This window comes from Notamacropus eugenii, chromosome 5 (genome assembly GCF_028372415.1).
Source record: "Notamacropus eugenii isolate mMacEug1 chromosome 5, mMacEug1.pri_v2, whole genome shotgun sequence".
NCBI lineage: Eukaryota > Metazoa > Chordata > Mammalia > Diprotodontia > Macropodidae > Notamacropus > Notamacropus eugenii.
The window spans coordinates 407,253,096-407,275,048 of NC_092876.1; the positions used below are offsets into that span (position 1 = coordinate 407,253,096).

General features: G+C 37.1%; 1 protein-coding gene across 5 annotated transcripts in view; it reads right to left on the minus strand.

Annotated features, from left to right (window-relative positions):
• AFF3 (ALF transcription elongation factor 3) overlaps positions 1-21,953 on the minus strand; it is a 651,407-nt gene that overhangs the window by 120,217 nt on the left and 509,237 nt on the right. For all 5 annotated transcript variants that reach the window (XM_072616809.1, XM_072616808.1, XM_072616807.1 and 2 more), the window contains one exon: positions 20,171-20,222. In XM_072616809.1, the coding sequence (XP_072472910.1) occupies positions 20,171-20,222 (52 nt within the window). The remainder of the gene's footprint in view (positions 1-20,170; positions 20,223-21,953) is intronic.

Here is a 21,953-nt window from a genome sequence, read left to right on the forward strand (position 1 = left end):
TAAAGGTTCTCCTCCAATGAAATATTTTCCCCTATATATATATGTATATACACATATACACACATATATATCTATATATAATTCCCCACATATATAAAATCATACAAGAGTGTTTTAAAGATGTAAAAAACCAAGAAAACTTTGTTCAATGGCTGTCAGATTATCAAACAAGGAATAAAATATGGAGACATATTGGTCCGGGCAAACCCCTTGCCAAAGGGGTTTGCCATTTTCATGGAGGATGTCTACCACAAAGGCCAAATCAAAGAGGGAACCCTCCTCCCCAAACACATGCATTCATAATAGAGATCTATGTATATATACACACACAAATACATGTGTATAATTATATACATGAGCATACATGCACACACATATACACAGGTAGCATGTTTATATTGCAGTTAGCCACGAAAGTTAGCAAGATGAGCAATAAGGGATGGAAGATCTCAGTTTAAGCAAATAAGGAGGACAAGGAGATTATTTCAATGACCCTTACCATGTGCTTCAGCCAGAACTAAGTCATAACTTTGCATAGCTGAGGCACATCTCATGGAAAGAAAACATGGTAGGTGGGCCTGGAGAGCAGGAGTATACTTCCATGATGCTGTATGATAGAAATGAAGCCTGAGATAGGTGTGAAAAGTCTTCTGGGAAAATGGAGCTTTAAAAAGAATTGTTCTTAAGGTAACTAGGAACTCAGAGTTCTGGAACAAAAGAAGAGGAGAGATAAAGTGTTGGTACCAGAGAATGGCCTGTAAGAAGAAAATTCAGACTAAGGTCCATAATAGGAAAATGTCCCTCTTGGGGATCCAAGAAGCCTTCTGAGATGACCGTTACCTGAGAGAGAGGTCTGCCTGAACACAAGCTGAAGACAAACCATAGACTATTTCTTTTTTTCATAGTATTCCAACTCCAGATACCCCAAGGGGATACAGGACACCCTAAAATCTAAGGCATTTGTTGTTGGGAATAGTGCTACTGACCTCAAACCATCTTCAGACCCAAACTGGGACTGTAACTCAATGGGCTTATGGATATAAACTCACTTACAGAAGGAATGGAAACTGGAGGTCTAGATGCTGACAGTTGGTAACCGACAATTTTGCATGAAACCTCAACAGACCATACTATGTGCCATGTTTCTGCATTTGTTTGATCTACTGCATACAGCTATAATTTTGATATTATAGACTGTGTCTGTTTGTGGTATATACATCTGTTATAATTACTAGGACTATACTATATGCAAATTAGTGCATGTTTAAGTTCCTATAGTTATACATGTATACCTGATGCATTTGTAGGGAGTGCACACTTTTTTTTTTAACCAGAGTCTGAAGGAAGGATGTCAATCCAATGTACAGACACATATCCAGTGAGAAGAGGATTCTCTTTCCCTTGGAGCCATGAACCACAGAGATAGGTGTACATTAGTGTAAAATGGCATACTCCACAGAGCATAGAGCTGTATGACCATGGCAAAGGCTCTAATTGAAACGAGGACAGTTTTGCAAAGATGGAAGTTTAAAAGAAGGTTTTTTTCCCCCAGCTGGCTATCTTAGTAACCAGAAACCCAAGTGAGACAAATAGTAGTATAACTTTCATGTTGGTCACAGACAGGATCCCTGGGGAACAGAGGAGAAAGAGAAGATCTCTTGACACAGTCAAGATCTTGAGAAGAGACCTTCAAGATTGCAAGAGAGGTAATCAATCCTTCAGCATGTTGAATGACAGTTGTCAATAGCAAAAAGACAAGTAGAAGTAGTGAAAAGAGAGTTTGATAGTAGTTTCCAGCTTTGGTGCTAAAGCTGATTCTACTGAAGGTGTAGGCAGTCTTCCTCACACTGGAATGTAAATCTTGGAGGAGTTTATTTCCCAAATAATCTGGGAAGGGATCAAAAACGAGTACTGTACTCACTCAGGAATATGTATTTTTATAATTTTTGTGTTATTTTTACAATTCTTGTCTATCCTACTTAGATAGTTTTTAGCGTTAAGGTATGTTCCTATGCTTTATTATTAAAGTAGAAACTAAATTTGAAGACCTTAGAAGTTTCTGGGAAACTGGATGGGGACAAGAGTCAGCTTTGAAGATGCTAGTAATTCTTTCTTCCCCCTTGGAGCCCTAATCTGTATGGATCCAGAGTTGAATGGCATATGTTACATATATATTCATAAAATATAGCTTTATTTCACCAGTAAGGTAGAAAGTGAAAGGACTGAAGGCAGCACAGTAGAAAGAGTACCAGATTTCCAGTCAGAGGACTTACATTTAAAATCTTCATTTATCACCTGTGTGAGCCTGGGCAGGTAACAACTTCTCTGCATCTCAGTTTTCATATCCATAAAATGAGAGAGTTGAACTAGATGGTCATCAATATCCCTTTCTGCTCAAAATCCATGATCCTGTGATCATAAGGAATGCCATTCTATTTTCCTAGCTTAACAGGTAAAACGAAATGTTCCTTGAAAGACTTGAAGGAAAAACGAGGAAAAAGAATTAGAAGAGAGGGAAATTCAAACCAGTGTTAGGAGCCCAGAGAGTAGAAGCATACAAGAGAAAGAAGGATCATTTAATATTTCAAACTCTTCCCCTGGAAGAAGAGCAGGACCTCTGGAAAGGAAGCAGCTTCTTGGGCTCTGTGGAATGATAGGGATTCACATTTGCTACCAAGAAACATGATATTCCGTATTGTTTAGATAAAGAAAGGAATCATGGTGGTTGTTGGCTCCCTGATGGATAGGAACTGACCTCCACAGATGCAGACCTGACATAAATAATTAGGAGGGTATATTGTCTTCTTAAAGTATGTATCTGGGATGAAATGGAGAGTCTCTTGAGACTTGTCAGATCTGATGATCCCTACCCACTTTCTAGTGATTCATGTAGGCCAAATGATATTGCCAGAAAGAACCTGGAAAGATTTGCTAGGGATGATAAATTTCTAGATAAAAAACTAAAGACTCTAAGGGAATGTAGGTGATGTTTTATCTATTGAAAGACAGGGACTTCAGAAGAAAGGTAAAAATATATAAAATAGTGAGGTTAAGAGATGATGGTGCTCTAGAGTAGGACTTGCATCAGGTTTTCACATTGAAGAATGATGGCTATGGGAAGATCTTATCAAATGAAGGCTGACAAAATATATTTGCCAGGAGACTTGAGGAACTTGTCAAGAGGGCTCTAAATTGAAACCAACATGTGAAGAATATAGCTGCCCACATGCACAAAGCCTGAGCCAAGACATAATTATGTGGGGTGACTATGGCTCTGTCTTAAGACACCAAAATCAGGACTGGGGGGAGATCACATTTCCTACAAAGGGGATGCTTCCTCTACATGGTAACTATCATTTTTATGGCTCTTGGTTCTATAATGGCCTGGCTGCTGCCCTTGGGTCTCCATGGCCCAATACTCCTCTCCCAAGGCTCACCTTCTTTTGCCATCTCCTGTTAAGTCTCTTATACCATCATCTATTTCCCAGTTTTGATCAGCTAGTCCTTAATATACTTCTATATGAGGCATGGGGTGGAGCTTCTGGGCATGATTATATCTAAGGTTGTAATGTCTTCTATACTACCACTGTTCCCTGTTCCTTTCAACTAAATTTGACCAAGGTATAAAATTTTCTAGTTAGGGCTCAGCCAGAATCTCAGAGATTAACCCAGGATAAAGAATATCAATGGAAAAGTCAAATAATTCCTAGGATGAAATATCCAAGAAGAGAGAAAATAATAAAACCTATTGTTCAGCCATTTTAATTATATTTGACTCTGTGACTCCATTTGAGGTTTTCTTGACAAAGATATTGGAGCAGTTTGCCATTTCCAGCTCATTTTATAGATGAGGAAACTGAGGTAAATAGGGTTAAGTAACTTGCTCAGGGTCACACAGCTGGCAAGAAAAAACCCTATAGCCTTAGTTATTTATACAAAAAAAGGTTGAGCATAACAAACCAAATAAACTAGGGCTATAAATCGTGGAGGTAAATTATACCTCCTAGGTATTACCAATCTTTGTTAGAACATGGTTATGATAATCAAAGGGCACAATCTATTTAAAAGGAACATGGTAGAGAAAAGTAGAAATGGAATAAGATTGTGTATCAAGATAATATAGTCATGTGAGAAAATCTACAAATTGTATGCTTACAATATTTGGGGGGAGATCAATGGATGGCATGAACAGAAGTGATAATGTGGTAGAAGTATATGACGGACTAGTTGGTCATTATTGGGAAATGGATGATTTCTGGAAATAGATCACAAACCTGGCAAAGAAGCATGATCCAGTAATGAAACTGAAGCATCTGCTGGAACTTTCTGTTAGTTAAAAGTAGAGCAACTGATAAATTCTTGACTTGACTTTAGAAAATTTCTTTCTTTATATTGTGGTGGAATCAGAAAGGGAATTCTGAGTATAAAAAGGGGGACTAGAAAGGGGAACCTAGTTGTTGAAGTAGAAATGTTTAGAGCCTTGGGAGGAAATAATTATATATTGTAGAATTCAAGATAAAGAAGGGAAAGCGAAGATTTCTGTGGAAATATGTATAAGTAGAGAGAACTTCTGTGCTGGGTAGAGATAAACTAGAGTACCAGGGTTCTTTAAGTTGGAAAATCTGCACAATAAAGAAATAAACTCCTAGAGCTTCACCTGGTCTTTTATCCTTGCCTTAACTTCATTTGCATGCCAATCAAAAGGCCTCTTGGGAACTAAGTGAACCTTACTATCCCACCCCAATTATCTGGTGAATACGTTTTTGTTTGTTTGTTTGTTTGCTTTTTTGTACAAAGAGTAAGAAATAGGTTTTAGGACATAGGCTTACAATCAGAGATGTAACTGAAGTTATAGAGAATTTCCTAACTCTAAGTCAGATACTTGTCTGGGACCTCAGATCTTATATAAGCACCAGACAAAGAGACACAAAAAAGAACAGTCTTAGGCTTAGCCTCACAAATTTTAGTGACTTTTTTCAGTGTGGCAAAGTGGGGTAACTCAAAGTCTAAGCTGTGTGTGTGTTCATCTTTCATTGCTGATGAAGACCATGCCATCAGAGAAATAATGACATGACTTGCACTTGTCTTTGTTTTGAATGAGGGAGGGCTGTGTAGTTCACCAGCCTCACTTCTCCTCCAGAGCCATCTCAATCCAGTGACCTGATATTCATCAGGATGACTGGAGATGACCCAGGATGAGGCAATTGAGGTTAAGTGACTTGCCCAAGGTCACATAGCTAATGAGTGTCAAGTGTCTGAGGTGAGATAGCTAGGCACTAAAAGAATACCTGCCTATCTTTAGAAAGGAGAGATTTTGTAGTTACTACATCTTAGCAGATGAAACAGAAAGTACCAGATGCCTTCTTGTAGAGCTAAAGTCTAGCAAATGGTAGCATATAGCAGGTTGGTGATCACAAGAGTAGTGGAGGCATCCAAGAGAAACAAAATGACAGCCCAGAGGACATGATGCCAAGAACAGATTATATAATGCCCTGTAAAAAGGAGAGCTGTGATGTCCAGAAGAGAGTAACATGATGATCTGGACATCAGTAACACTATAGCATCAGAGAGGTGAATTGCTTTGGCCATACATGTTCATGTGTGTGTGTGTGTGTGTGTGTGTGTGTGTGTGTGCGCACATGGCAAACACATACACTCTCCACATGTCTTGTCTACATGGGTTCCTGCTATATGCTCTGTCATATAGGTTCTCTGGCTTCATTTTCACTAGACACACATGTTCAGTGTGTGGGCCCTTTCCCACTGGTGGTGTTGTAACTTGTAGGAAGAGTATATCTGATATAAACAAGGGGAAATCTTTTCTGGTCACTCTTCTATGCTATTTAGTTAGGTATCTTTCATTCTATACTGATATATTCATCTTCTAGTTGGCTGGTAAAAGTAAATGCATGGGTGGAACTCATGAGTAATGATTTTGGGTGGGTGTTGATTCACTTTATTGCCTTGAACTTGGGGTTCACTTTTTATCCAAGTGTGAGGGAATCTCAGGTGCCATACACAGAGGTTTGAAGTAGGAGTAACATGAAACAGGATGAATTCACAAAAAAAGTGGCACAGTCCTGTGAGGATTAAGGTCAGGAATGACAGAAATAATTATAATAAAATAAGTTTAACACCCAAAGTCAAGGACAAGAAGAAGGGACTTTGTTGGGGGCAAGAAGGTCCAAAAAGTCAAGTTAATACTGCTTGGGGTAGATGAGAGAATGGAAATGATTCAATTCTCATTTTACCTGGGTTTTCTTTACTAAGGAGACAGCAATTTGGTGCCATGCTCGTAGTAATTTGTGATGTCTGATGACTTAAGGTAAACACACATTTTTTAGGTGCCTTCTCTGAACAAAGTACTGAGTTAGATGATTGTGATACAAAGAAAAAAATGAAATATTTTCTGCCCTCAAGAAGCTTATGTTCTACTGGGGGCATGTACTATGAAAACAGATTACATGTTTATGTTCTTCTGGGGTTATGCATATACAATGAACACAGATAAGTACAAAAAGATAATTTGAGGAGAGAGAGAGAGAGAGAGAGAGAGAGAGAGAGAGAGAGAGAGAGAGAACTAACAAATGGGTGATCAGAAAAGGTGTACTGTAGGAGAGGGCATCTGAATTAAGCCTGAAGGGAAACTAGAATGTCTAAGTAATAGAAGTGAAGAGGGAATGTATTTCAACTACATGGAGCAGTCTGCATGAAGAAGACTGGAGATGGAATGTCAAAATTGGGAATAGCTAATAGGTCAAGTTGACAGAGAATTGAGAGTTTGATGGACTGAAACCATAAACAGTCAACATTACATGATGGCAGCCAGAAATGTCCATGACTTCAGGCTACATTAAGAGAAGCATAGTGTACAGAATGTAAGAATTAATGTTGCTGTTCAGTCATTTTTCACTTGGTCTAACTCTTTGTGATCCCATTAGGGGTTTTTTTTGGCAAAGATACTGAAGTGGTTTGCCATTTCCTTCTCTAGCTCATTTTACAGATAAGGAAATTGAGGCAAACAGGGTGAAGAGACTTGCCCAGGTTCACACAGCTAGTAAATGTCTGGGGCTGGATTTGAACTCAGGTCTTCCTGACTCCAGGTCCAGCATTCTATCCACTGTACCACCTAGATGCCCAATAATTTGTCTCTAGACATGACAAGAGTTACTAAAGTATATTAAGATCTGGTCACCATACTTTAGGAAAGATAATGATAGGTTGGACTGCGTCTAATGGAGAATAACCAAGATGGGAAGAGGACTCAAAACCATGCCATACTAAGATGAAATGGGGGGGGGGGGGGGAAGGAATGTTCAAACTGGAAAAGACATGACTTAGAGTGTGACATGCCTGCTATTTTTAAGTATTTGAGGGCTATAACATAGAAGAAGAATTAGACTTGATCATCTTGACCTCAAAGCACCTAGAAATAAATGGGTAAAAATTAGACAAGGTAGATTTCAACTCAATACAAGGAAAACTTTCCTAACTATTGGTTTCATGGGTCCTGAAACATGGTCAGATGACAACCTAATAATGGTTCATCTGACTCTGATCTCTGAAAACAATTTTCTTCAACTTAATGACTGTGCAAGATGACACTGCCAAGGTGGGGAGTGGAAAAGAGAAAGAATGACACAGGGAAATTAGCCAGGGTTGGGGGCAGGGGAGAGGAAAGAGGGTGGTGTTGGTCAAGATAGCAACATCTCTTGCATGTGTGGTAGAAAGAGGGTTATATTTGGAGTCAGAGTCTTCTGATTTGGTTTGAATTATGCTTTTTTCTTATCCAACTGTCACTTAATCTTTCTGAGAGTCAATTTCTTTTTTTGTGAAATGAAGAGGTTGTACCAGATACCCTTAAAGGTCCCTTACATCTTTAAATTTAAAATCTTTTAATAAGAAGAACTACTTCAAAGGATAATGGTTTGTCTCAGGAGTTAATGGATTCCCCATCATTGAAAGTCTTCAGCTGAAGACTGGATGACCTTTTTTCAGTGAGATTGTAGAGGATATTCTTGTGTTCTGGGACTCTAAATAAGCTATGTTAAATGTGTGGTATAACCGATCAACTTCTGAGATTAAAAAAAAAAAAACTTAACATAAACCACTTTGTTCTCTTTTAAAAACATGCTCACCAAACTCAATTCCCAGTAATTATGGGCTTGATTCTGTTTTGTGCTTCATGTTCCCAAGAATTTTTTTTTTAATATATTTGCTTTTGGGAGGACAGTACATTTTTACAAGTAACAATGTATAATATCTTGCCAAGACCTTTCAGCTTTAGAACTTCAATCTTGAGGATCAGTATGTGATATAAAGCCAGTGTTGAAAGTTTAAATTCTGGATCCCCAAGCCAAAATTCTAGGGGAAAAAAAGATTTCTTTGATTTTTGTTCAATATAAATTAAACAGATTCTTTAAGAGGAATACCATACCGTACAGTTCCTACCATACAGTTCTTCTTGGGAAATACTCACACTGATCACAATGTCAGAGATCTAAGGGAAAGTCTTCATAAGTACATATAAGTTTAAATTCAAAGGAATTTCCACATTGAAAGCTTCCCACACTAATGAAATCAGATATATATGTATAGGCATATACACATGCATATATATGCATACATGCATGTACACACAAACGAACACACGCATACACACACATGTGCACACACATGCACATATACCCACACATACATGTCTAGACATGTGTATACACATATCTACATATGTTAATATATATTGTTAGTCAATAGGCATTTATTAATCATCTACTACATGCCAGTGGAAATACAAATATAAAAAATGAAATAATTCCTACTTTTAAGTAAGCACTCTTAAGTGTTTGACATTCTAGTGAGGAAGCTAATAAGTACACACATGCGTGTACACAGAATAAATAGGAGACTAAACACACATGAATTCAAAGTAGTTAAATATGAGGTATTTTAGGAGGCAGGGCACTGACTATTGGGAGGGATAAAGAAAGGCTTCATGTAGGAGGTGGTGCTTGAATTGAATCTTGAATGAAACTAGAGAATCCAAGAGTAGGGGGTGAGAGGTTAGTATGTTTCAGGCATGGAAGATGGCCAATACAAAGGAAAAAAAATAGGAAAGGAATGCTACGTATGAGGAATGATAAAAGGGTCCCATTGGCTGGCCCTAGAATATGCAAAGAGAAGTGATGTATAATAAGGTTAGAAGGTAACCAAGGGCCAGCAAATGACATAGTAAAACTTGCATTTTAGGGAAATCTCTTTGGAAGCTATATGGAGGATAGATTGGATAGGGTGAAACCTGAGACAGGAGGCTCAAGTAGGGAGCTATTGCAATAGTTCATTCAGGTGAAAGTTGGAGAGGGCATGAACTAGGGTGGCGACTGTGTGATTGGAGAGGAGATAGATGCAAGAGATGTTATAGCAATAAAAGGGACAAGAATTTGACAAGTGATTGTATATATGGGGTGAAGGAGAGTAAGGAATTGAGAATGATATCAAGATTGCAAAACTTGGGTGACTAGAAGGATGGTGATGTCTTTGACAATGGGGAAGTTACAAAGTGGGATGGTTTGGGGTGTGTGTATGTGTATGTGTTTGTGTTTGTGTGTATGTGTGTGTGTGTGTGTGTGTGTGTGTGTGTGTGTGTGTGTGTGAAGGTAATGAGTTCTATTTTGGGCAGATGTTGAGTTTGAAATGCCTATGGGTCATTGACTTGAAATAGGAGTACAGAGGAATTTTTTCATTCTTTGTATTCTGAGCATTTAGTGCCTGGAATATGTCAAATGCTTAAATAAATGTGTGCTGATTGAATGAAACTCGGGAAGAAAGAGTAGGGACTGATATACAAGTTTGGGTATCATCTGAAAGGACAATAGTTAATGCTATGAGAGGTGATGAGGTTACACAGAGGGGGTGGGGGGAGAGGAGGAGGAGGAAGAGGAGAGAGAGAGAGAGAGAGAGAGAGAGAGAGAGAGAGAGAGAGAGAGAGAGAGAGAGAGAGGAAGTCAGAGAAGGAATATCAAACTGGTAGGAAAGCTGATAGAGAAGTGCCATGAAAACCTAGAGAAGAGAAAGTATCCAGGAAGTTAGTGTGATCAGCAGCATAAAATTCTGTAGAAAGGTCAACAAGGTTTAAGGACTGAACAAAAGGCTATCAGATTTGGCAATTTGGAGATCATTGGCAAAGAGAAGTTTTAGCCGAGTGAAGAAGTTGGAAGTCAGAATGGATAGGGTTGATAAGTGAGAGGAGAGGAAATGGAAGTACTGAATGTAGACAGCTTTTTGTATGCATTTGCCTAGTAAAAGAAGAAGAGATATAGGATGTTAATTTGAGGGAATTGTGGAGTTTGGCAACTTTTCTTTTCTATTTTTTTTTTTTTTTTTTAGGATGGGGCAGACTTGGGTGTGTTTGTAGGCAGCATGGAAGGTACCAAAAGATAGTACTGTAAAAAAAAAAAAAGGAGGGAGCTCATGATAAATATGCATGACTGTAAGTAGCCTAGTGCCCTCAATATATTTAATGAGTAACTTCCTAAGGGAGTTAGGAAAAGGGTTGGATTTTTAGGCAGAGGTAATCCAGCATTAATGCTCTCGGTTCACTTCCTTCATTCCTCAAAAGTTTTCAGAATCACTATTCAACATCTCCATCTTCCTTCTGTTCAAAAAGAGGTATTCCAACTTTGCACTCATGATAGATGCTTTACCTATACCACTGGCCCTATTCCCTTTCATCTCCTCTAGTATCAACTCTGATTTCTTTTACCCACTCTGTCCTTTGCATCTTTAAACTCTTCCAATCCAGTCATTTATTTCCTTCTCTTATTCTAAAAGACGCTTCACTTGACTGATACACAACACCCAACTATCACACCATCTTTCCTTCATTCTTAAACTTGAATATATTGACTATTCCAGATACCTCTACTTTCTCACTATCTCTCTGCTCACATTCTTGGAATTGTCTGCCCCCATGATTCTATTAAAAATGATCTGTCAGTCACCACCTATGACATTCTAATCCTCAAGGATTTGTCTTTATTCTCATTCTACACTCTTTCCATAGTGACCCAAAATCCACTACAATTGGTTCCAGTTCTATGTAGAGGACTTCCAAATCTCTGTTTTTAGCTCTGACTCCTGTTCTGAGTTCCAGATCCAGTTTTCTGAGAGTTTTCTATCTGAATGTTCCATTCCTATCTCAATTAGCCAAAATTCAAATTATTTTCTTTTCTCTTTCTGATATCACTGTTCCTACCTGTGGCCTCACCATTTCAAATAAGATAATATTTGTAAAACCCCTACCACAGTACCTGACACATACTAGGCACTGTATAAATGCTTATTTTCTTTCCCTTTCATTCTTTTCCCCTATCTCTTCTGTTTATAACCTTGGAATAATATTTATCTCTTTTTTCTCCTATACCTTGAATAGTCAGTCAGTTATAAAGCCCCAATCATTCCACCTTTGTTTCCTTCTTTCTGTTCCCATAGTGAAAGCTTTCACAACTTCCTTTCTGGACTTCCATAAGAGCCTCCAAACAGGTCTTCTTGAATTTACTTTCTCTCTCCCTCCTTTAATCTGTTTTTCATGTCACTTGCCAGAATATTTTTCTTAAGCAGCAGCTTGGTTGTGTCACTTCCCTACTGACCCCTGAGTTCAAAATCTTTTGTTGTTCAATTATTTCAGTTTTGAACAACTCTTTCTGACCCCATTTGGGATGTTCTTGGCCAAGATATTGGAGTGGCTTGCCATTTCCTCTTCCAGTTCATTTTACAGATGAGGAAACTGAGGCAAACAGGGTGAAATGATTTGCCCAGGATCACATAGCTAGTAAGGGCTGAAGCCAGATTTGAACTCACAAAGAAGAATCTTCCTGAATTCAGGCATGGCATTCTATCCACTGGGCCACCTAGCTGCTCTCAAACTCCTTTACTTGGCAATAAAAATTTTCTACAATCTTGTACCATCTCACTTTTCCAGCCTTATCCCCTCTTTCTCCCCCACCCCAATGCATTCTATGTGGAAGCCAAACAGAACTATTCTCTGATTTCATGAACACATTCTCCCACTTCTGTGATTTGGCTCACACTGTTCCCTATACCTAGAATGTTCCATTTTTCCTCCTTCCTTTACTGAATTTTTACCTATCCTTTAGTTCCCAGTAAGAGCTTAATAAGTGCTTGATCTAACTTTTTCTAAAATGCAGCTCAAATGCTACCTCTGTCCAGAGTCATTATCTAAAATTTCTATTTTCTCCACAGCTTCTCTAAGCAAGAAACATTGAATAAATACTTGTTGAATGGATGAATGATGACTAACTGAAGGACAATAGCTCATTTTTTTGAAGAACGCTTTGGAAACTTTTTGCAACTTGGAATATGTAGCACTTAAGTTGATGTGATATTACTGTAAATTTAAAAACTAGATTTAACATTTTAAAAACAAAGAGATAAACTGTGTTTTGGAAGCATCTTCCTTGTCCCAAAGTTGTATCATCTTATAGTAAGAACATGCAGAAAAGAACATGCAAAAGAAATTTAAAAAAGCAAGAGTTGTGTCATCTGATACTATAAGAACATGCAGAAAAGCAGAAAATTCACCACACATTGCAGTGTGGTAGAAGGTCAACATTGTACAGAGGAAAGAGCACTGGATTCAGAATAATTAGACTCGTGTTCAAATCCTGATTCTGCCACTTGCTACCTATGTGTCCTTGATCAAGTAAGTGATTTAGCTTTCCTGGGCCTCAGTCTCCTCACCTGTTAAATGAAATAGTTAGACTAAATGGCTTCTGGGGTCTTCTGAGGTTCCAGAGTTGTGATGCTATAACTACGACTGCCTTTTACCTCTGGTGACAGTAAAGCATGTTTATTCAACTCAGTATTAGGATTGTTAAAAACAAAAGATTTCCTGCTGGGGAGATTTGGAGCTGCATTGATTGTGATTGACTGACTGTCTAAATGTATGATTACTTCATTCACAGGGTTGACAAAGATCTGATAAACAGTAGTTTCCGATTACTGAACTCTAATCAACGATCCTGGGCTAAAAAGAAGCCAGTTCAGGAATACATTACACCTGGATATTTAATGCAAAACTTAAATGGAAAACAAAGGAAAAAATGCCCATGGTGGCTTTTTTCTTTCTCTTTATTCTGCCCTTTGGCTTAATATTCAAAGTATCTACTTATTTTTAATAGTTCCTAAAGTGGGTAGCTCCTTCCATTTAAAAACCACTTTAAATGTTCCTTTAAGTAGTTTTCATGTTCAAAATTATTCAATTAAAAAAGTTGATGATTAATTCATCAAAACAGGATGCACTGAACATATGATATTTAATTGCACAGCATTTTGAGTAATTCTTGCTTAGGGGTGATTCACTTGACTACGTATCAAAATGATTAAAAAAATTCATTTCTGATGCAAGCAAAATTTGATTTTGGAACCTTGTCCCTCAAACCAGGTCCTGATTGCTTCTTTAACTCCTGTTTATATAATTCTACAAAATTTTGGCAGAATTCGAGAGCACATACCAGGGTGTTGGCTTTTATGAACCCCATGGGATGTGAAAGTCAAGCTGACTGGATGAACTTTGGCTACATATTCCAGACAAGCACAATGACTCTATTTATCCAGACTTGGCAGCCTGATTGCAGATTGACTCTGTGGGTAATAAATTTTCACAGGCACAGAAGTTCAGCAGCAACCAACCTGATCCTGAGATGAAAAATGCACCCAGGGAAGCAGAGTCGGGTTGCAAAAATATGCGAGATTATTATTCCATGTATGAGAACCAGTCACCTAATTTATTTGATCACTGATTGACATGCATGGCACACTGATTTCAGAGGACTTTTTTTTAAGCTCTGCTTTCTGTTATGTAATTGTCATATTATAAAAGGATGAAGGGGTGTGTGGGGGTGTGTGGAATGAGCCATTCACATTGCAAATCTGCTTTTAATATTACACCCCAAACTGATTTAAGCTATCCAGTGACCTCTTCAGCAAAGAGCAGAGAGTTGGAAGGAGAATGTTTCTGGTCCCATTCCATAATGGAGGGAACCTCCCCAAAAGTAGCAAGCCTATCTTACCTACCACCTTGTCATTTTGAGGCAACAAAGCTTTAAACACTTTCTGAGAGACTTGAATGAGGAAATCATTACTTTATGCATTATAAATCAAAAAGAATTGGCTCTTTAACTTGCAGATTTATGTTAACTACCTAGCTATCTATTAAATTAATTGTGTGCTCTTCAAATATTGATTGGGGATTAAAAGGTAACTTTTCTTCGATGTGTGTGGAGTAAATTATGCCAACAGGAAAATTTCTCTCTGCAGATTTTATCCTATGATCGCTGCCTGTAAAATTAAAATTGTCAGTTTAAATGAATAAACTATGCTCATTAGAAGAGAAAAATGCAGTTATGTAATTAAAATTAAAAGACTGCCTAATATGTGTGGATAATGTAATTACTGCAAGCTGTAGACACACACAGAAGCATTCAATTCTGTTCCCTGTTCCTTTTACCTTTTCTTAGTTCCTAAGCCCATATATTTGTCATCTCTGAAACATTGTCCACAGTTGACATTATCTTGGCTGCTCCTTATTGAGTCTTAATCAGGTGTTCCTCTCCTCATGTCTTGGCTGAAAGTAATTTCATCTGGATACTTTCTCTGGGTATAATTCCCCGAGCCTTCCCTGGCTTAAGAGGTAAGAGCTCATCATTTCAGAAAAAGATTTTTAAAAAAATGATCCATTCCTCTCCCTTTTCTTCACTTCATAGATTTCGGCTTTCTCATGTCTTCTAAACTCTTTCCTTTCTCTTATGGCACTAGATCACTTTGGACAGCTGAGGCCAGGAGTTAGAGAATAAGAAATCAAACATTATTATAATTGGGATAAGGATAGGGGCTGAAATTATGATTTCATTGATATAAGGAACATCCAGGTGAAGAACTCCTTCTTTCAATGTCTGACCTTTTCTTCATTGTATAGTCTTACAGAGTTGTCTGTAGCACTACTACTCAGGGTAGAAGCAGAACTAGAACCCAGGTGCTCCTGGCTTCAAGACCAACCCATATTCACTATGTCAAGCTCCCTCTTTAATAAGTACCGTAACATATTACTAGCTCACACAAGATGCCTTGGTAAATTCAATCACAGATAGGATTCTTATCAGTGATCTTCCCATTATCAGTATCAAGTAAATTATGAGAAAAGCAACTTATTTGCCAAAGGTGTTTTCCAATATCCTGCAGAATGTCCTATGCAAAGTCCAAAAGAAGAGGAATTCTTTTAAGATGGTGAAATTTTGTAGATATTCCCAGTGGCGGATAAAACTGTGCTGACTGTATTATACACTGAAAGAGTCCACTCCAGGGACCCTTCATTAAGGTAGCACAACACAGTGAACAGAAAGCTGAGATTAGAAGCCAAGAGAGCTTGGACTATAAGCCAGTCACTTTGGACCTCAATTTCCTCATCTGTAAAATCAGAAGGTATAGACTTGAAGACTTTGCAGATTCCTTTGTTTTCTAAATCTATAATCCTATGGTCTACGTCAGGGGTAGAGAACTTGTGACCTCGAGGCCATATGTGGCCTTCTATGTCCTTGGGTGGGGCCTTTTGACAGAGTTGAAGTTATATAGAAAAAATCCTTTTATTAAGGGGATTTGTTCTGTGAAGTTTAGATTCAGTCAAAGGGCTGCACTTGAGGACCTAGAGAGTCATATGTGGCCTTGAGGCAGCAGATTCCCCACCCTTGATCTATGTTGATTTGAAAGAGATTGGCCTAGCAACTTCTATAGGAACATATCCAGTGTTCTCATCTTTTTAAAGAAAAGTATTCATGCCATAGACACTAGGCTTCTGCATCATCTATAAGCCTTTGAACTTTCTTATTTCTTATATGCCAAGGTTTCCAAAATATTTTTGTCTGTCATCCCCAAAACTTCCATTTCCATTGAAGTTGGTGAATATTAAAAATATCCTGATTCAATTCAGATGACCTTATTGAGTTTTTCATAGTTTTTTCTCTTTGTAGTCTATGACAGGTGCTGATATAAAAGATGCAACTATTTTCAAGGTGGTCTTTGTGTATGTAATGATCATGTTTACTACAATGCACAATAAAATGTCCTATGAAATATTGTTCTTGGTGTGTATGGATATAAAATGTAGCCAAATATATGATGCATGCCCCCAAAATATAATCTTTTATTTCCTTTTCTAAGGTGAGACTCAATCATCCTTTCATTTGGCTGCATTTTCCTTCTATTTTTTGATTTCATTTATAGTGAGAATGTCAAGATAGAGATGATTCAGTTTCTCCAGTAATGTTAGGTCACTGGACAAGGATCTTAAATCTAGAGTACCAACAACTAAGTTAATGTTTATAAATGGTCTAAAACTAATGTCTTAGCATTCTCTGTTTTTTTTCCTACCACTCTGTCACTGTTACCATAGAAGCAGAAAGGTTCTACAAAAGGTTGACAACCATATATGTGTCCTTTTAATATCCAGTGATAATATTCAATAAAAGAAAAATATAAAACAGCATTGGAGTAGAGGTTTCCCATATACTACAATGCCGCATTGTAATGTGATGATGACTTGTGTTTCTAAAGGCTATGCCAGTTGAGTGCAAATTATGTCAGATTCTACCATATTCTTTTCTAATAACAGATTATGTTTTGTTTCCAAGGCCCAGCCTCACTAAGTATGGAAGGCTCATCATCACCTTCCTAAGGTGATGGTGGTGGACAAATGACGGTGAATTAATTCACTGGCAATAGTCTTCTCCAGCGCTTCTTCAACTTGTAGGTCATGACAAAAATTTGGAAACTACAAAAGGTTTCTGATGCACAATAACCAAAAATTAATAAAAAATCAAGCATGGAATGAGAAATGAAAGCTCTTAAAGTCATAGGAAAAAATGCTCTAAATCACTATTGATTAGAGATATGCAAATCAAAACAACTCTGAAATACCACATCATACCTATCAGATTGGCTAACATGATAAAACAGGAAAATGACAAATGTTGGAAAATATGTGGGAGAGTTGGAACACTAATTCATTGTTGGTGGAGCTGTGAGTTGATCCAACCATTCCGGAGAGCAATTTGGAATTATGCCCAAAGGGCTACAAAAATGGGCATACCCTTTGACCCAGCAATATCCCTCCTAGGGCTGCATCCCAAAGAGATCATAAAAATGGGAAAAGGACCCACATGTACAAAAATATTTACAACAGCTCTTTTTGTGGTGGCCAAGACCTGGAAATCAAGGGGATCCCCATCAGTTGGGGAATGGCTGAACAAATTATGGTATGTGAATGTAATAGAATACTATTGTGCTACAAGAAATGTTGAGCAGGCGGACTTCAGAAAAATCTGGAAAGACTTATATGAACTGATGCTGAGTGAAGTGAGCGGAGCTAGGAGAACATTATACACATAAACAGCCATAGTGTGTGAGGACTGTTTTTAATAAACTTAGCCCTTCACAGCAATGCAAGGACTTAAACCATTTCCACAGGACTCATGATGCAAAATGCCATCCACACCCAGAGAAAGAACTGTGGAGTCAGAACACAGAATGAAGCAGACTATTTTCTCCTTTGTTGTGTTTTGTTTTTCTCATGGTTTCTTCCATTCATTTTAATTCTTCTGTGCAACAAGACCAATAGAAAATGTGTTTAATAGGAATTCATGTGTAGAACCTATACAAGATTGCATGTCATCTTGAGAAGGGAGAGGGAGAAAATTTTGAACTTAAGGAAATGATTGTTGAAAACTGAAAACAAATAAATTAATAAATTTTGGGAAAAAAGAAATGAATGAGTGAATTAAAAAAAAAACATTTATTAAAAAAAAGAAACTGTAATGAATCCGAGGTGTTTCTGGCAGCATTTGCCTGGGTTGCATAATGCAACTTCATTGCAGCCTTGGTCCTCAACACAAAGCATACCCACAAGTCATGCAACACTGTGGAAATGGGAAAAGAGGCATCTTGTGGAAAAAGTTTAAGAAACCCTGCTCTACAATTGCTCTACACATTAATATGACATAGCTGAAGCCTCTTTTCTTGAAGAAGAAGCCAAAGGAATCCTGTCATTTGCTGAATTTAGTTAAAAGAAGCAGAAATAAGATTCAGGTTCTCACACTTGTTTTATAATATTATTATGTTGCATGGCATATCCTATTAGAACATTATCCCAAAACAATATCTACAAATGAGTGATAACCTCTTTTGTTGTTGTTCAGTCATTTTAGTCATGTCTGATTCTTCATGACTCCCTTTGGGGTTTGCTTGGCAAAGATATTGGAGGGGTTTGCCATTTTCTTCTCCAGTTCATTTTACAGACGAGGAAACTGAGGCAAATAGGGTTAAGTGACTTGCCCAGGATCACACAGCTAGTAAGTGTCTGAGGTCACATTTGAACTCAGGAAAATGACTCTTCCTGACCCAGGCTCAGCACTTTATCCATTGAATTACCTGATAGTCTCTTAGGGTTGTTGAATTAAGGCAGATGAAAGAAGAAGAGGAAATTATTTCTTCTTAAAAAAAGGAAATGTTGAACATGATCACTACAATGCTCAATGACAAAATGTCCCATGAAATATTGTTCCTGTTGGTTTTGGATACAAAATATAACCAAATATATGATATAGAATCAAATATATCATATATAATATCTTAATGTATATTGAACATATTGAACATTAACTTAAAAAAACAAATTCAGATTTATGTCAACTTGTAATGAATTCAAACTTAAAAAGTAGGTGGGAAAACTGTGCTTTTTCTTTTCAAAATGTACTGTTTTCTCTACTTTTAAATGCCTTATTCTTCCCTTATTACAGATCCCTTTTTCTGCTAATCTATCATTTGGAATTATCTGTATTTGCCCAAATCATTTCTTGACTTGTCAAATTTCATCTCCTATCCAGTCTCACATTTCCCCTATCTTCATTGGAATCTTAACTTCTCTCCAAAAGCAACCAAAATCTATTTTTATAAACCTCACAATTAGTTTCTGACTTTTCTCGAAACTTTCTTCCTATCTTCCATTTAAGCTCTGTCCACCTCTACATCTATATATTACTTGAATTTCTGTGCCTAAACAATCTAATAATTTTATGGCAGTTCATGCTACCTTTGTATAAAACACAATATTTCAAACTCAACTGTATTGTATCAGTTTTCAATTACATGTAAAAATAATTTATGAAGAAGACACTGAAATGTCCTCATGTCTATTACATTCTTTTCACTGTTGTTGAAATGTTAACAGAACTAATGGGGAAAAAACCCAAAGGCTTAGAGATTTTGTTTTTAGTATTTTGCTACTACAAAATACAATATAAATAAAATATTAAAAAAGTGATATACAAAAAAAAATTATAGAAGGACTGAGAAGTGATATACAGGATTATCTCAGGAATCTGAGATTTCGAGCTAGAAAAAAACTTTGGAGGTCATCCAATCTAACCCTCTTGTATTGCCCAAATTCACATTAGTAGTAAGTGGCATTGATGGAATTTTAACCTAATTCTTGTTTCTAAATCCAGTGTTCTTCAGTTGAAGACACATTAATTAAATGCAATCTTTTTTTTCCCTTAACTGACTCATATTAACGGTATTTGTAAACCACCAATTGATGCCTTGAGGGGATAAATTAAAATCAGTGAAGAATGTTTCAAGCAAATCTCTCAGTGACGATGAATAACCTGTCACGAAATATGTGAATCTATTATTCAATTCGACAGTTTCGCTAACCTCTACCATGCTTCCTCTAAATATTAATGATGTCGGTATAAGAATCCTTAATATTTAATATGTTACCGCTTACATGTTGCATTAGTAAAGATCCTGTAAGCTTGGTTGGGTAGGTCAGGGTACAGTGCTAATGAAATCAAGGTCATGAATCTGAGCCCTCTGAGGACACTTAGTGCAGCAGAGGAGAAACTCATTTTCATGGTCAGAGGGTAGACCTCCGGTCCCCAGTCCCTTGTTTTATAAATGCATGTTGTTAGTCCTACTGGGAACTGAGTGAAAGAGTCTGTCTACCATCACAGAAGCAGCTCAGAACACGTGTCTTACTGACACCAGGCTAATAGTATCATCTTTCTCTGTGAAAGAAAGATTAAAAAAATAAATAACTTACCGGTTCATTTTCTTCTTCGTCACTACTTAATTTAAGGTCATCTTCTAGCATTCTGGAAGAAAGGGAGGGGAAAAAGGGTGTTTAGTTGACTTATAATAGTTTAACACCAGAATGACATTTTTACTTCTATAGATATTCAATAATGAGGCCACTTATTTAATTTGCTGACTTTTATGTTTATTTGTTCTCTTAAGTCGTCCTTTTCCTCTTTGCAGATGGCAGACTCTTACTTCATGATCATTAATTCCCACAATGAGAGAAAACGAACAAGAAAATGAACCTTGGCAGGAACATGACCACAGGGCTATTTCCCCTATTTCTGTAAACAAACCATATGTCCCCTCTTTGGAGGGGTCCTTCAGAGAGCACCTTTGCCCTTGTTCTATAGGGAAGTTGGTGTGCCTATTAAGGGAATATGACTGATTTTCAGGTAAACATGCCCGAATTCATGCACCTAAATGTGTGCTGTCCTGCTTGAAGGAGTCCATAAACACCTTCTGCTAGCTAGTGGCAGCAAATTTGAACAAATTTGTCCTTCAGAGACAGTTTATAATCCACACAAGGCTTGTCCTTCAACACTCATTAACTTATATTCACAACTTTTTTGACCCCCAAAATTACCCAATTTAGTCTTCTACCTCAGCTTTATTCATTGGACTCAGACCTAAATAAATTTCTGTTTTCCTAAAAAAAAAATACAACCACAAAAGGTGGGAATGTATCACCATGGGAATATTCAGATAAATTTACTTGAAGGCGATTCTTTCAACTCCAAAAATAATTTAAGCATTGGTACCATCACTGGAGGAAGTGTAGTTTTCCTAAGAAAACAACTGAAGAAAACAATCCTCATATGGATGTGAAAGCTCAGTAAGAATGGTGAAAAATCAGTCACATGAACATTTTTTTTTTTACCACCTTTTGGATACATAAATGGCTTCTTGCTAGTATTAATCATAACATTTGCCCTGCAACAGATAAAAGGTTGAAACCTGGAGAAAACACAGGGAATTAATTTGTTTTGGAGATGGCAATGACCTCTCCATGGGACAGGTTATTTACCCATTATCTAAATTCTTTTTCTCTAGATTTTGGGGCCAATAAAGTAAACTTTCCCAAAGTTATCACTTAAAATTAGTCAAGAAAATAATTATGGCAATAATTAATTATGAATAAAATGAACACAATTTCCATTTAACATAAATATATAGAAATAAACCTAACTGGTAAGCTACCACAAATGTTTTACCTGATCATTGGAATAAATATATAGTTTTCTTAGCTAACTATTTTGAGATCGGTATTACATATCCATCTTATGGATATGTAAATTTGATTATTTATTTTTAAATGTGATTTTTGTATTCTCCCAAAGTATTCTAATTAAGATCTAGCACCCAACTTTTTAGCCATAAGGCTAAAATTTAAGCTTTTAGGGATACTTTTGATCTTGTACATAGCTGGCTTTGTATATGTATATTTGCTTGCTTGTCTCCCCCATTAGACTGTAAACTTCTTTAGGAAAGGGATTATTTTTAGCCTCCTTTGTATATCCCCAGTGCTTGGCACACAAGAGGTGCTTAATATAGGCTGATTGATTGATTAGTGCTATAACAAAATTATATTCCCATAAGAACTTCAATATACTAGGTCCATCCAAGCCAGATCTCTGTCATCATAGAGCGATGTTCTAGAATCCCTTCATTTGTTCTCTCTGATGTCAACATCAAAAGATTAAGACGGTATCTAAAGAATATGCTTAGCTTTTCTTAAGAGCCCATTA